The sequence below is a fragment of the Bidens hawaiensis genome, unplaced genomic scaffold (genome assembly GCF_021521415.1).
Source record: "Bidens hawaiensis isolate Kalapana, Puna unplaced genomic scaffold, B.hawaiensis_p1.1 tig00022444_1, whole genome shotgun sequence".
NCBI classification, from domain to species: Eukaryota; Viridiplantae; Streptophyta; class Magnoliopsida; order Asterales; family Asteraceae; genus Bidens; species Bidens hawaiensis.
In genome coordinates, this window is record NW_027493496.1 from 161,032 (window position 1) to 178,459 (window position 17,428).

The 17,428-nt window shown below is 34.0% G+C and overlaps 2 protein-coding genes and 1 long non-coding RNA gene across 3 annotated transcripts; 2 read left to right on the forward strand and 1 right to left on the reverse strand.

Moving 5' to 3' along the window:
• Window positions 1–413: 413 nt before the first annotated feature.
• LOC143565573 (protein transport protein sft2-like) lies at window positions 414–4,416 on the reverse strand. The gene is made up of 4 exons (XM_077052510.1): window positions 4,131–4,416; window positions 1,753–2,020; window positions 661–765; window positions 414–578 (listed from the first exon to the last, which is right to left on the reverse strand). The coding sequence occupies exons 1-4, from the start codon at window positions 4,331–4,333 to the stop codon at window positions 468–470; spliced, it is 687 nt and encodes a 228-aa protein (XP_076908625.1). The 5' UTR covers window positions 4,334–4,416; the 3' UTR covers window positions 414–467.
• Window positions 4,417–6,046: 1,630 nt separating this feature from the next.
• Window positions 6,047–7,258, forward strand: LOC143565567 (uncharacterized). Its single transcript, XR_013141094.1, has 3 exons — window positions 6,047–6,147; window positions 6,255–6,336; window positions 6,838–7,258. It is a non-coding gene; the product is annotated as an uncharacterized LOC143565567 (long non-coding RNA).
• Window positions 7,259–14,273: 7,015 nt separating this feature from the next.
• On the forward strand, window positions 14,274–17,231 carry LOC143565579 (uncharacterized). The gene is made up of 6 exons (XM_077052515.1): window positions 14,274–14,298; window positions 15,210–15,448; window positions 15,520–15,556; window positions 15,654–15,772; window positions 16,810–17,040; window positions 17,097–17,231. The coding sequence occupies exons 1-6, from the start codon at window positions 14,274–14,276 to the stop codon at window positions 17,229–17,231; spliced, it is 786 nt and encodes a 261-aa protein (XP_076908630.1).
• The last annotated feature ends 197 nt before the right edge of the window (window positions 17,232–17,428 follow it).

Genomic DNA, 17,428 nt, shown 5'->3' on the forward strand with positions numbered 1-17,428 from the left:
ATCCACTTTTGGTTTGATTCTTAACTTTGAAATAAAAAACCATATCTAGATCGTTTTGTTCGGTCTTTCACTTTGTTTGGTCAAACAGGCCTTGGGTTGTTCACGAGTTAAGCCAAGGTGGGTTTGAGCTCAAGCTTGAAGTTAAACGAGCCTAGAACTTGTAGAAGTAAACTACCCTTTAAAAATACTCGAAACAGTTTTATTACCTCTACCCTTTGAAGAGGCCTGTGATTTTTACCTGTGCAGCCACACCCAGCCCAGCCCAGCCAAGCCCAGCCCAACCGGACCCGCCGGTTTTGTCATTACTCATTAATGGGTCAGATTTAAATCCGGCTACAATCTAACATCTATCTGTGCACAGTAAGTAGGTAACGGAACATATCAAAAGAATTAAAGTTTCATTTAAACATCACAAGTAAAACAGAACGGGGCGTTTAAAACTTATAAACATCAGGTGGTACCCAACGTCACCTCCCAAAGCATCTCAGAATCGAAGAAGTGATAGCAGAGGTGAAGAATTTCACGCCAGCCGATCCTCCGGGAAAGTAGGAAATTGCGTAGTATGACAATGAGATGACCTGGCAGAATTGTAAATATTATCGAATTGGTCTAGAAAACTCTGTGCATAGAATAAAGGTTATGACTTTTATGAGTTATTACCTGTAACATATAAAAGAATACAGAAAGAAGATAACTGTGAAGCACCATTGAAACATAAATGGTGCCCACCATGCTGCCAATAAAGCCCAATGTAATTGGAAGTCTCTGAAAAAAGAATAGATAAACATCTTAGGTGACAATAATATATTAGCGGGTTGGGTTGATCCAAAACACTTTTTGTACAAAATTACAATGTTTTACCTAAAAACTAATGTGTCAAATAAGATTTAAAAAGTATATGTATTAAAAAAACACTTTGGGTGGCTATCGGCCCATTATGACCATGTGGCACATTTCATATTAAGCTATAACGGGCCAATATTATAACTTCTAGTGATAAGAAGTAAATCATGTAAATGCGGAATTTGGTTTGTAATTCGTAACCAAAATAACCAAACCCAAACAATTAAAACTGAAGAAACCAAACCGAATCAAATTTATGGATCTTAATTTTAATTTTGAAATACAAGTAATAGATAGTCTAACCCAACTGAATAACAATCACTTAAGAATCAACTAACAAAAAGATTTAGATTCAAATTCATTGTTCTCGTTCGACCCAAAAATTTCAAACCCATATGACCATGCTGAACCAAATTTATGAATTTTCATTTTTTTTATTTTGAAACTTAAGTAATTTATAAGAATTTAATAACCCGAATATTTTAGACGAATTGAATATAAAGAAATCATTAATAACTAACAAAAAGAAATTAGGCCCGAATTTATAGCTGTGGGCCATTTTTTTTCAACCCCAAATTGCAAAACCGAAACCGAACCCAAACAGAAACCTATAAAACCGAACGGTTTTAAAAAACTCAATAACCAAAATTGCAGTTTTCGGTTCGGTTTGAGCCCAAATAAGATTAAAATTATATCATGTCAATCATAATCTTTGGTTAAGTGTATTTAAGACACATTTTGGACTGCAATCGACCCATTCTGACCATGTGGCCCATTTCCTGTAAAACTAACTGGCCAATATTATAACTTCTAGTGGTATGAGGTGAACAACGTACATGGGGGCGTTTGGTTTGTAACTAAGAATCACTACCGGTATGGCTTTAATAATATGGAAGATGCGTAAATTACCTCTTTAGATGTCATATGGGCAAACTGAGTTCTATATCCTTTGAGTGCAAAAAATGAAGCAATTATGAGGGCACAACCGATAGTGAAACATATGGCAAACTTCTGAGGCACAATCACCATGACTGGTAGAAACACAGTGACAGCAATGAACACGAGAAACACACCAACAGCAAGAAGCATTCCAAATGTCACAAGAGATTTTCCAGTTGGCACATTGCTTGTTGCAGATTGAAAGTTTCCAGGTATATCCCTCACTCCCTTTGAAACTCTATAAAATTAAGAAAAATATAATATAAGATACAACTTGTACATTCAACCATGAGAATAATGGTTTTTGTAAAAGATGTCTGAAATTCAAAATGAAAAGATATAGTTATTAGACAAATTAAGTGTTACAAGGGCTGTACACGAACCGAACTGACAAGGCCTTGTTCATGTTTGTCCGTTAAGCTTATATCGGACAAACGAACGGTTCACGAACATCTAACCAAACGAAATGTCTTGTCCGTGTCTGTTCATTGATAAAATGTACCTGTTCGTGAACTGTTCGCAAACACAGATGAACACAAACAATGTTTACTTGATTTGGCTAACCAAAAATGGTCAGTGTCAACAGATCGGTACGGCTACCAAGTTTTGTGTTGGTGTTTTTTAACATTCATATGTTAATTTTACATATAAATTAATCACATTATACTCAATTACTCATGTATATTTTTGTATTATAGTTAATAATTTTGCTTAAATTTATATGAAAAGATTAGAAAAATCACTAAAAAAAAATTAAAAACCATTAATGAGCAACCATAAACAAACAAACGTTAACTAAAATAAAAAAATCGTTCGGCCCATTTACAGCGTGTGATCCTTAACTTTTTTAGTCAAACTATACAATCTTCCGATTGACAGTTCACAAGAATTCCCTAAACCCTAAGAAGATGAAGATTTCTATGAATTCATAGTTTGTTTATGCATATTTCTCTACTTCATGAACCAAAACTAACAATATACACATCAATTATCAATTCTAGGGTTTGATAACCAATGGCAGAGAAGGAGATGTGCTTTCTTGATTTACAGACAAGAAACTCCATTCTGTTGACTCTACCTAAATTACCAGGACAGGATAAACCATTACATTACCAAAAATTAATGAAATATATTGTGTCTATGCATAATCTTCTATTTTATGAACCAAAATTACCGAAATACATATCAATTATCAATCCTAAGGTTTGATAACTCATCCTAAATTAACCTATTAAGTTTAAAACCATAATATTACCAAAACTAACGAAATACATTGTGTTTATGCATAATCTTCTATTCCATAAACCAAAACTAGCTAAATACACATCAATTATCAATCCTAAGCTTTCAAAACTCAGCCTACATTAAACTACTAGGTTAAAAACCATAATATTACCAGAACTAATGAAATATATAGTGTTTATGCATAATTTTCTACTTAACGAACCAAAATTAACTAACTACACATCAATTATCAATACTAGGGTTTCAAAACTCAGCTTAAATTAAACAATCAGGTTTAAAACCATAACATTACCAAAATTAATGAAATATATTGTGCTTATACATAATTCTAGGGCTGTAAACGAACCAAACGTTCAGCAGATAGTTCGTTTATGTCCATCCGTTTAATAAATGAACAAATATGAAATTTCGTTCGATTAGTTAAACAAACGATCATGAACAAAACCTCTGTTCATTCAATTGTGTTTGTGAACGTACGTTCACCTTTAATTACACATCAACTATCAATCCTAAGGTTTCAAATTCATCCTAACTTAAACTACTACATTTCAAACCATAACATCACAGATTCAATCACGTGACAAAATGCAAATCATAATATACAAAATCAAACAGCAGCTTACACATTAAACGTGCCGTTAGCTGATCACACAGCAGATTCGAGATCGAAACCGAGACCGGACGAATTAATATATCGTTTACGCATAATTTTCTATTCCATAAACCATAATTAACTAACTGCACATCAATTATCAATCCTAGGGTTTCACAATAAACCATAACATTACAAATTCAAACACATAACAAATCGCAGATCATAATATACACAATTGAATAACCGACTTACTTACACATTAAATGTGCCGGAAACCTTATCGTTAGCTGATCTCGCAGCAGCTTCGATATCGAAAGTCGAAACCGAGACCGGAAGAATTCATATTTCGTTTACGCATAATTACCTATTTCATAAACCATAATTAACTAACTACACATCAATTATCAATCCTAGGGTTTTATAATAAACTATAACATTACAGATTCAAACACATAACAAAATGCAGATCATAATATACACAATTGAATAACCTAACCGACTCAATTACACATTAAACGTGCCGGAAACCTTATCGTTAGCTGATCGCACAGCGGCTTCGATATCGAAACCGAGACCGGACGAGTCTAGATCTTGTGATTGTGAAGATGCGGCGTAAGCGTTCCAGTCGGCGAGAAGTGAAGGCGGTTGAGATGAACCGTGGTTATTCTGGCTCGGACCGCCGGTGAACCACGCTTGAGCCGTTTTGTGCATACTTGGGTTTATGTGTTTGTGTGTAGTTAGTTTGTTAGTTACTGGTTGGTTTATTGACGGTAGGAGAGTTGGGGTTTCAGTCCAGTTTCATAATTTGCTGAATTCGGATAGGTTCGGATCTGATCGGACTATAGAAGGTATTAATGTGGTGTTGTAGTAGGAACTAGGAAGGCTCGGGTTTTTTAACGAAGACTCAAGTTTAATTTACATTTATAACATTTTGGGAAGAGCAAGGGTGGCCTAATGAAGAAATATTGGGATGTTTTTGATCTTCGGTTCGATCCAAAGGGAGTCGTTTTACCATCGGTGGTCCTTCGGGCGGGTGAGTTTTCCTCGGAACTCGAGATAATATGAAGGCGCTTAAGGGCTCCGTATAGCTAAGTTGGGCCAATTTACGGTGGTCTTTTGTCATTGGGTCACCTCATACATAATACCTAGACAATTCTCTATTTGTTGGTCGTTGTATTAGAAAATTATATAAAAAAATTAAAAGTATTTATTTTAATAATAATATATCATTAATTTCTTAACATCTTATAAAAACTAATATATGAGCCGTGAATAGCAAATAAAATTAGCGCATTAAGCCGCTGAAAAAACAGGTCTTCTATGTAAACTCTTGTGTTATAGCAATTCGTTGCAACTTTTGTAAATTCAATAAGTTCATTATTGTTTGATTAGAGAGAGAGATGATAAATTAGAATCTACACTTCAGCAGAAGTCGACACGTAACATCAAATATTTAATAATAAGAGATAGGCAGTAGTACTAGGTTTTTAATGGCATGTGCTCTCCATCTAGGGCTGTAAACGAGCCGAGTCGAGTCGAGCTAGAGTGTGCTCGAGCTCGAGCTCGAACTTAATCGAGCTGGCTCGTTTTCTTTATCGAGCTGAAAAATCGAGCTCGAGCTCGGCTCGTTTAAAGTTCGAGCCGAGCTCGAGCTCATTTAATTTTTTTTAAAAAAAAATTATTTTTTATTTATTTATTTTTTATTTTAAAATTTTGATATATAAAATACAAAAAAATATAATTTTAACATATATAGTATATAAAATTTATAAATTAGAAAATTTATAAATTTATATGTTTTATTTTCGTTATTATTTTATAACGTTTTAGGTATCGAGTGACATAATATATGTATAATTCTTATTTTTTTATTTCTTGGTATTATATTATTACATATAGATATTAAAATTTAGGTTTAATCAACGAGCTAACGGATCAAGTCGAGCCAAGACCGAGTCACGAGCTTTTTGAACAGCCCTATCTCCGTCATCTTTATAAGATCTTTGTATATTCTCTAAATTCTAAAGTTGATGATAGGGATTGGGACACAGGTAGAGAACAAATTAGGAATGCTATTGGTTTATTTCAAGTATTTATTATATATATTACAATTTTGGGGGTTGGTGATGCAACTATGTTGTACTCTATGTATAAAGTTTAGTAACTTGGAATATAAACAATTCTTCTCTGATTCAATTTTGTTGAAAAAAAATAAAAAGATCACTTTTATGTATCTGATATTCTTTTGGTGATTGGTTTATCTGATTCAATTTTGTTGTCAGATTCATTCATCGAATGATGTTAATAACAGCCAGGTCAGGATTTGGACTACGCGTCGCTTGACGGTTGATGCCTAAGATGATTTGATGCCCGTGCTTTTCTAAATTTATGAAAAATTTCCATGATCTGTTTGAATTTGTTTTACTTTAATTCATGGCCCAGTTTTGACTGCAATTTCAGTGGAGGTTCAGCGACAACTCGGGGTTGTTTATGTGGAATTAATTGGTGCACAAGAACCTTTAGCGGTTAGTATATTCAAATTTATTGATTCATCAATGAATTGTAATTTTTGTCATGCTAAAATAGTATTAATCTTTAACTCATGGGCTGCTTATTTCATTTTTGATTTGAGAATAAGTGAAGGCAGGAGACATGTTGTAAGTGCAAGATTTTAATGCTGTTATGCACCAATACAACAAGCAAAATAGATTGAGGTATGTTTCTCAGGTTCGATTGATAAACTCACTTATTATGCTTGCGTAGTAACAATCTGTGTTTATTTAAGAACTTGGTTACATTAATAGTTTTGTAAAGAAAATATTTGATTTTTGAGTAAATCGCATTAAAAATCCAAATAAAGCCCACATCTTTAGCAAACACCAACTAGGTTTCGGGTTTAAACTTTTGGTTACATGAAAGCTTTTGATGAGGTGACAAGTCAACAATTTGAAAACGGGCCAACTTAACTTTTTTGGTATTTTTTTGTATTCTGGGTTACTTTTGATACAGATCAAACCATTGGACACTGGTAATTTAACTTGGAAATAGGTCGCTTCGAAAAATATTTTTAGTAGCAGGTCACTTTTTCAAGTTTCGGGTGCCGATTAAAACAAAAGGATTACCAACAAGAACAATTTTGGTAGTTTAAAAGCAACGGAATTTGCATTTAAAGTTTGATTACCGATAAGCTTTTAACTTGGTGTGTGGGTCAACAGTTTGCAAACGGGCCAAATTACAAGAAGAAAAAAGTATACATATTGATTATGGGTTAGTTTTGATACTGATCAAAACATTGGTTTTGAGTATTTTGTATTGAACTCGCTTTAATTTTTTTTTCTTTTTAACTTGATGTCACTTTGATATACAAGTTTCGGACATCGATAAAAGCAAAAATATTACAGCCATGTGTAGTTTTGGTATACATGGTGATTATAATTAGACAAATAAACCATTTTTTTAGACAAATAAACCATTTTTTCAAACAAATATCTTTTTTAAACATGGATTACTCTCTAACGACCATGGTGGAAGGACTTTATTGTTACACTTTGGAAAAATGGTTGCAAGACAAGATTATGACATACAATTTTTCATGTATCTGTATATCACTTTGTAGGTTTTATTCAGTCTCTGCTATGTAAGTAGGGCTGTGCAAAGCTGATTACCCGACCTGATAAACGAAACTGCAAAAAAATAAAACCGGACCTTTTAAGGCGGGTCGGGTGTCGGTCTTAACTGAAATCGGTTTTGCGGTCTTAGAACAAAAACGGAACCCGAATATTTTTCAGTGAACTGGTGGATTATATAGCTTGGAATTGGATGTGTGTACCTTCTGTGGATGGAATCTTTTGTTGATATTGGTGTGAGCTCAAAAGATTCACACAAACATGATCAAATCTTCATATTATCATTATCAGTAACTTTTTTTTGATGTTCTTCGCCATTTATTCCAACCTCCAGGTACAATAACTATATAAAATTCTTATTCCATTTACTTAAACTGATTCAATTCATCATCACATATATATCATCACACCGTGAACTTATAATTAGGGAATCAATTCAATTTATTATGCATTTCTGCAATTTTTTTGTAAGCGCACACCATCCGACTGCCGGAATGCCGCGTTTACATGTACGCTTAAGTATATAATGACTCAACCATAAGTCAGTGCCTATCGTCCGGCTGCTAGTGGTGCCCACCGTTGCTAACGTCATCAGCGGATTTACATTAATGTATTGACCTTCGGCGGCGGCGGCTTGAAAACCAGAGCGGTTAGAAGGGGAAGATGAACATGCTCAATATTATTATTTTATATTAATTACAGGGATCAAGGCACCTTCAATAATTATTTAATTATAATGTTCACTGTTACTTTATTATAATGTTTATTTTCTAAAGCTTATTCAACTAATTTAAATAATTTCATATTATACTTACCTATTTCTTATTCAAGACTGAGTATCTAGCTAGTGTTACCTGCCATTTTATGGATAGTTTGTTTAATATCTTAACAATATTTGGGTATGGATAACTCTAAAGCCAATATGAGTCTAATTAACACAACATAGTTTGGTTAGAGTGAGACATTGGACCTCTCTAAATTTAAAGAATGCGATACCCTAAATACAAGAAAGTCGTCGTTTTAAATAAAAATAACATTTGGGTATGAACTTTCTCTTTTTTATGTTTTACGTTGTAATTTTATAACAATTATATTATTTGATCAGATATGCATTTTAGTTTCTCAAAAATATTATTATCATTATATAAAAACAAATTTTGAAAGGATAATCAGTGACCATCCAATTATTATGAATTAATTTCAATAATTTGTGAAACATATTAAATAAAAAGTATACTGTGGTCCTTCAAATAAAAATTCCGGTTCTGTCACTGAAGGCAGCAATAACACTGTGGTGCTTGGTAATGTTGTATAATAGTTAAAGGTGGGTCCAAAACGCAACTTTAATATTTAACTTTTAAATGGTGGGGTGTAAAAAGACTAATTTACCCTCTCATTTGTTCGAAAGTTCATTCCACTTTGGGTCTAAAAAATAGTTGGACGACCCTGTTCAGTTGTTCTCTTGACCCGACCCATTACTCGATCCAGTTTGCGCCCACACTAGTAAAAATTTCTGAATCCGTCTCTGGTCATTTTGACTGTTGTCGGGTTCCATTTAGGAACCCCAGGTGACAACAGTTGTCGCAGTGGTGGGTGAGGTTTTAGATTGATCTATAATATTTTCTAATATATGCTACTATCGAGACCGTAATATTTGAAACTTGGTTTAAACCATTTATTTACGTTACAGATTCTATGGGAGAAATGATAATGCTCTTACAAGGGATAACCATAGCACTATGACAGTGAGTGAAATGCCCTTGATTTATATTTACAACATAATACGTCTACATGGATTTGGGTATGTGTGTTAATGTTAAATGCTTTTTAGGGACACTTTGCAAAAACATGTTGTAGCTTTACAAACATACAATAATTACTTAGTAAACTAGTTATATACTATGAGTATGTTTGGCAAAACTAGCTGGTAGAAGAATCCCATGATTGTTATTATTGATCTCAATTTATTGTAAACTAGTTATATACTATGGGTATGTTTGGCAAAACTAGCTGGTAGCTGAAAGCTGGTGGCTAGAAACTGGAGCTGTTAGCTGTAGCTTTTTAGAAATATTTAGGTGTTTGGTAGAGTATCCGAAGCTTTTCATAAAACTAGTTGGGTGGTCGCGCGGTGCACCGTTCTAATCCGAAACCTATTCTGACTTGACCCTTTCGATTCAAAACCGTACCAACATGAACCAAACTAAATTAGCCCTTTTTGCATCGACTCGTTCCGACCCTAATTTGGTCTCACACATAACCCGGGCTTGCCTGACTCGACTTGTTTCGATGCTAACCAATATTCCCAAAATATGTTAATTTTTAAAGTTAAAGAAGTATAACAATATGATACTCAAATTAAAGTGAATAAAATGCTCATTTTTATGATGCATTTTTAAAAAAAAAAATATTAACGTGCGAAAAAAGTATGGTATTTTAAAAAGTCATGGGGGGTAGTTAGTCTTGAATATGGGTTAAATATGTAATTATCATATGAATTAACAAAAGATTATGGAAGTTCAAGTACCAACATTGTAATATTTGAAATACTAAAAGCTTGTAGCTTTTTCTAAACGCTAGTAGTTGGAGCTTTTAGCTTCAAGTTTTTCTCTTAACCTAAAAGCTTCAAGCTACTCTAACCAAACAAGACTTTTCAATAAATATGAGATTTTTCTTAAAAACTTGTAGCTTAAAGCTCTTTGCCAAACATACCCTATGCTGTTAGCTGAAGGCTGGGCTGGTAGCTGTTAGCTGTAGCTTTTAAATATTTAGGTATTTTGCAGAGTAGCAGAAGCTTTTAATAAAACTATCCGGGTGCCCGCGTGGTGCGGTCGAATGGGCGCACAACTTAACATCAACCACATAATCAGTGTCGGTACATGATTCATCTTATGACAGTACATACATAACCTAAATGTAGACGTGTAATTCATGGAAAAGCAGTAAGCTTGTAAATGATGTCGAAAATCAAGAAACAAAACTGAAATATACAGTAATTTTCAAATAGATATTTTTTTAAACCAACATATTTTGATATGAATCCCTTTTTGAACATGCACTGTTTTAATCTGAAATATGTTCTGACCTGACCCCTTTCGACTCAAAAGCGTACCGACACGAATCGTACTAATTTAACCATTTTTGTATCGACTCGTTCTAACCATAATTTGGTCTTACACATGACTCAAGTTCATCTGACTCGACTCTTAATTTGGTCTACACATGACTCGAGCTCATATGACTCGACTTTTTACCGATCATAACCGATAATCACGTAGTATGTTAATTTTTTAAAATTAAAGAAATATAGCAATATCCACGGGCCAGGCTTGGGCTTTATGAGGCCCATAGCATGTTTATAGGGCTTCAAATTCTCATCTAATTACATAATCAAAAGCCTATTCGCCATTACAACCGATTCATCCTAACCCTAAATCCTGCCTCCACACGTCTCCGGCGAATCTTTATCTTCACGGCCGAAATCTAATCTGTATCTATTTATGTGCATATATTGTTTAATTGCAGCATTACTGTAATTTTTTTTGAGATAAACGGCTTTAGACTGTTTAATTGCAGCTTTAGAATTGATTTATATAAATGTGAAATTAGTTATGTTTTATTTTAAAGTTGCGGCTGGCCGAGCTGACTGGTTTAAGTGTTACCAGACAGTAAGTTAATACAGCCGCTATATAAACTTGTGGCACAAAACCAGCTCTTGACTGTAAAAGTTACACAGTACAAGATTGATGCTGTTGCACATTTGATAGATACTTGTGGTAAAATAATTAGGCATTGAAAAACAAGCAGAATTTTTAATTTTGTTTATGTTTATAATAATTTGCATTATTATCATTTTGTGTTATATTATGAAGTGGAAATACCTTAACCAGATTGAAAGATAGTATAAAATTCGGTGTAACATTATTATCATTTTGTGTAATATCATAAGGACATTAAAATTTTAGTTTGGTTCAGTGTTGTAAATTTCGGTCAAATCGATAGAGTACTCGGCAGTTACACGCTACTCGGCACCCGTTTGAGGCAATTTTTCTCTAACTAAGCTTATATTACTCAGACTCGAAAGTCGGATCCAGGCAGTCAAGTTGAAGCTACTCAACGATTTTTTGGATCTAGGTGGTAAACACGGAGCTACTTGGTGATTACTTGGATTAATTCAATCAAGTGGGAGATGAATAGTTCAGCGCATTAGAAAATGAATGTCAACTTTTGAAACACTTTGGTATTTGATAATGTGTCATTTTGATCGATATTGATATTCACGTATTTTGTTATAGTTGTTACTATAACTTTTGATATTTGACATGTATATAAATTTCTTAAATGTTAATTTCATTATAATTAGAGTTTGAGTACTCCAAGCATACTTGGGTTTTATATTAGACCAATTATATATATATATACAATTATCAACTTTCTTATGCATCACAACTTGTACGTTGTGCATAAAAAGTTTTTTTATTTTAATTTTAATTTTCACTTTTAACCTTATACTTTTAATCTTGTACAACTCTGTTACAAAACATTTTTCATTTTTAACCCTAACTCTTTTACATATTCATCTTTGGCCCTTAATACTTTTTTTTACAATTTTCGTTTAACATTTCGGTTTGAATTTTGTGAGTTATAACACTGAAACGCCCGTGTGTGGTTCAATGGTTTTGTCTAATTTTCCACGTTATATATATCATGTTTATGATTTTATTCTTTGTCACTTACCATGCCCTACGCCTGGGTACCACAACACGCGGGTCAAATCGACGTATGCCAAGGTCGAATGGTGCACTCACAAAAGTGTTATTTTTGTTCAGGCAAACTTGGGTTTTGGCCGAATTGGCTTTGGGTCGGGCGGGTTTTCCTTGGTTCGCGCCGCAAAGCACGCGGGTCAATATTCTAGTTTACTAACAAATAACTATTGATATAAATGGCACTTAAACAACATAAAGGCGTATACTTTTAACAAGGCCACAAAATGTTGATTGTAACGATTCGAAATCTTACGCAGAAAATAAAAAGAGTAAATATTCTCGTGTTACGAATTACGAAATCTTACGTCAGCCATAAACGTAAACAAGATTCACGCCAGTGTCTTCGATGAGAACTTCAAAAGTATCAATGGTTGCAACCGAATTGAACAATGTAATTAGAAAATAGTTAGCTTTCGACTAAGCCACTAAGGTATGAGAATACGTGTTTGATACGGGTTCACTAATACACGTTTTGATTATCTCCTGAAAAAATATAGATGAAAGTGATAAACAAATATGTTTGTTATACCTTACAAATCGTGAACCGACAATTTAAGCAGATTTGTGACTATCGGATATGATTTTGCTGGTTCGTTTATCTTGTACTTTTCGTCATGTTCGAATTATTTGTCAAGAGTCATCTATATACGTTTATTTTGTACTTTTCGTCGTGTTTAAAGTATTTGTCAGTAGTAATCTATATACGTCTAACTTCTAATGGTTAGTGACCAAAAATACAATGCACCATGTAATTAAATCTTAATTATATACATAAGGAAGACAACAAGGTTCCTGTTGTTCCTCTTGGTTGTCCAATTAATTTTTTTCCTTCTTTATTTAGCAAAACATGTGAATTCTGTTTCACTTATTTTTAAATATTGTTTATATCGTGACAAACGTAACCGATGCATATGGAATTCGCGTCGACTCGTCGCCATAATGCTCATGTTTTACCAACTACGTGTGTGCTTTACCAAAGCACAGGTTTCAAGGCTCAAGTCTTACCAACACTTGTGTTATACTGACAACGCTATGGTTTTACCGACGTTGTGGTTTAATCAATGTGAAGAACGAACCCATACCGTTCGAATTCATGTCATCCGTCCAATAGGGCATTTCAAAAAGCTCGCGACTCGAAGCTCGGACTCATGCCTTGCTCGAAAAAAGCTCGAATAAAACCAGTTAAAAAAACTTGATTTGAAACATGTGCTGAGTTGGTTCATTTTGGTCATGATCAGCTCGTTGGCTCGATCTTCGGCTCATTTAACTTCAAAATCGAGCTCGAGCCTAGCTGGGCTGCCTCATTTAATTTTGAGCACGAGCTCAAAACCACCCTAGCTCGACCCGTGAACAACCCTACCGTCCAACAACGACCAAATATTATCGACCGAAAAAACATTGTATTAAGTATTTTAATTATCTTTATATGTTAATTTGACTAATATACTTATTGGGTTTAGTTCTGGTACCAAAAACAAACGTAACAAATGCCAACCAAATCTACATAAATAATCATTCGCCGCGCAAAACGTATGCAGAAATCACTAGTTTAAATTATACTCACTTAAACCATGTCCTTTCCTTTTTATGTTTTTGTTTTGAATATTTGGAAGTATTTTGAAATTTCCCGCTAAACCCATCTCTAAAATTCCACTTTCCTCCTTAATTTTCATTTCACCAATTTCAACCTCCACAGTCGTCTGCTCCACCGTAAGGTAAATCAAATCTCTAATCAACAAATAATAAAATATTATTTACATTTACTCTGCAGTTAAATGAACCAACCGCAATGATGCACTGATTTGTTACCAGCTTAAATTCCTCTGTGGTTCCAATCAAATTATATATGTTTCGATTTGATTCATTTACTGTCATTGTTAGGGTTTACTATATGTATCCGTTTTTCAGATACTGTAGATCAAGATAGAAATTAACCACATACACAGTATAACAACATCGGTCACGATGATTCGCAGCGATTCGCCAGCAGATTTGGATATATCAGGTATGTGGACTGGTTCTTTTTTTTTTATAACTTGATTAAATAGCTAAACGTCTAAATAGATCCCGAATTTCCCGATCCCGATTTTCTTTAGAGACTTGGTATTGGTAACAATATCGTTAGTGTTGTAAAAATCGCTAGGAACTAGTCAGGCGGTGGGGTAGGGACTATCAATTAATCAGGATTAATTGGACTGAAATTTATATGTAAATTTTTAAATACACATATTAAAATTTTCAGTTTTGACAGATTTTGAAAAAATGGGGATTAATCGGCTACAAGTTGGTGGGTAGCGATTAGTGATTAATCGGCGTCTAGTTGGGATATTTGCAACGCTGAGTACCTAAAATGCTTGGTTCGGTACTGGTACCGTACGCAAAAATTCCATAAATACTGGTACTGGTAAGTGTAAGTGTGTAACGAATGGTACCAATCCCGATTTTCCCGATCCCCATTTTCTTAGAGAATTGGTACCGGTAACAGTACTGACAATGCTTGGTTTGGTATCAATAACGTAGGCAAAAATTTAGTAAATACCAATACTGTTAAGTGGTAATGACCGGTACCAATCCTAGATTTCCCGATCCCTATTTTTTAGAGAGTTAGTACCGGTAACAAGTAACAATATTGACAATGCTTGGTTTGGTACCAGTACCGTAGGCAGAAATTCAGTAAATACCGGTACTGGTTAGTGGTATCGACAGGTACCAATCTTGATTTTCTTAAAAACTTGGTACCGGTACCGAAATGCATGTTTTCGGTAGCGGTGCTCAGCATCATTTGCTCATCGCTATTGAAAAGTATCAGTGTTGTAGTGTTGTAGAACTCACTAGCTGCAACTCTGCTAGTTGGGCAGTGGGCTCTATGTAAATTTTCAAAATTACACATATAGTATATTATTTAATTTCGAAAAAATACATATAAATGTTCACATAAATACTTCAAACATAAAAATTAAACGGAATATAACAAATTGATGAGAAAACCTTGGTTTGATTGATTTTCAAAAAAATTAAAAAAAAGGTACGCTTTTTTACCGATTTGGGCGTTTTTTGATTGATTTGGCCAAGTTTGACCGTTGGCCGATTAGCAAAAAATTAATCAATAACGCCGATTAGCAACTAATCGTCGACTAATTCTGATTTTTACAAGACTAGAAAAAATGTAACATCTGATAGTTTTATTTGTTATATCAGAACTTCCTCATATCAAGAACTGGTTTTCAAGTTACGAATACGAATCATTTGTGCTCGAAACGAATGATAATTTTGGCTTTTCTGAGCACCAAGAAAGCCAAGATAATAACAACGAATGTAGCACTGGAAACACAACGAATTCAACAGAAAATTTAAAGGTATTCGTCACAAACGAGAAAAATGAAAGCTTGTTGATCAAACGCAACCAATCCGAAGAAGATAACAAGTGTCAAAAACATGTAAGATTCTTGATTTTAAGTCTTTCATATAATTTTCAGATTGTTTTGTAACTTTCATTAATCCTTCTTAGGTTTTGGAATCTCAAGACTCTCCTTTGCTCACTCCCGGTATGCATACATCCTTTGTATGTATGAAGTTTTATAATTTTAATATGTTTGAAATTAATAAAGATATGTGTTTTATACTCTTTAATACTGTAAACAGAACCTGCTGGCATTGAGAATTGGTTTTCAAGCTATGTATATGAATCACCAGAAGTGGATACTGTTGATGATCTTATACTTTCTGATCTTAAAGAAAGTACGGTTGATTGTCACGAAAATGTAAGCAAAAATATTTATTTATTTAAATTTGTTTGTCTTAACGTTAAGAGTTAAGTGTCATTTTAGTACCCGTGGTTTGTTCAATTACGTGAATTTAGTACCAATTTTTGAATTTTTTGCAAATGGCTACCTCACTTTTATAAAACATACAATTTTAGTACTTTTTTCTAACTTCGTTTAATTTTGTCCGTTAAGTCAAGGGTAATTTTGTTATTTTATTTATTTATTTTCATTTTTTTAAAGATTTTCCTCCTTTTTATATCAAAAACATTTTGGACCATTAACTTAATCTTTGGCTTCCAACAACCATTGAATCGTCTTTCCGGCCACATCCCTCTACCTTCTTGTGACGGTCCTACGACGTCCAGCAAGCCGTCGCCACCGTCAATTGACTGTTTGACATCGGAATTGGACCAGTAGCTTCGTCGATTTCATTCTTTGGTGGCTCCTCCTTCAACAAATAACATATCGGAAATCGGCAACCAACTATCGTCGCACCTGACCAGAACGTCGCTTCGTCGACGGTGTCCGCCGCCGATCTGAAAGCTCTGGCCACCACTGCCGCCAATTATCTGAAAAATCGATTATCTAAATTGATGTGTTTGTGTGCGGTTTTTGTTGATTTGAATAGTGTAGCGTAAATCGATGACCGGTGTGGTTAATTTGGGGCTGGTTCTCCGCCGTAGACCTACATCGGATACCGGTGACTATGGCGGTGGGTGATTCATTTTTGTTTTATAGAAATGATGCCTTTCAAAAGTTCAGATCTATTGTATTGAAAAGATGCGTCATAATGTTATTAACTTATGTGAAAAGAAAAAAAAAATATAAATTACTAAATTACCCTTGACTTAATGGTTATAATTAGACGGGGTTAGAAAAAATACTAAAATTGCATGTTTTATAAAAGTGAGGTAGCCATTTGCAAAAAATTCAAAATTGATACTAAAGTTGCGTAATTTAACAAACCACAGGTACCAAAATGACACTTAACTCTAACATTAATAATCAAATATGCATATAATGTGTCTTTGAAGATGGAGTTTGTAAAAGATGAAAACTTGTGTGTCACTCCAACTGATGACTTGGTTTGCAAGCAAACCTTTGAATGCGATAACAGTTCAACAAAAAAGCACAAAAAGTTTACCGATTTACCTAATGAAGACGTCAATGTGAGTTCATTAGAGAATGGAAGCAAAAAGGTTGAAGAAGATGAGAATGGTTTTGTATCAATGAAAAGCAAGAAAGAAAAGTATGAGAAGTCAAAGGTGTGGATCAAGAAAAATATGTTTTTTCATCTGCTAATAATAATAACCACAAGAAGAGAAGTGATGAAAGGGTGACACTAGGAGATGTGACAAATGTTCTTGATGAGAATTCGAGTGTGACGGGAAAATGGAAGTGTCCAAGGAAGAGGAAACCAGATATGGGTCCGCCATTGAAGCAGCTTCGGCTCTGACAATGGTTTCGACATGTGTAATTGTTTGCTTTAATGCATGTTATGAAGATATTGTGGGATAATAGTTTAGGTTATATGGCATCATGTGGCCGGGATTTAAAGGGAGTGATGATATTGTTGTTTGTTGCTTGTTTACATGCAATTGATATAAGAACAAGGTTACAATATGATTCTGTTTAATTTGGTTGTGTATGAGT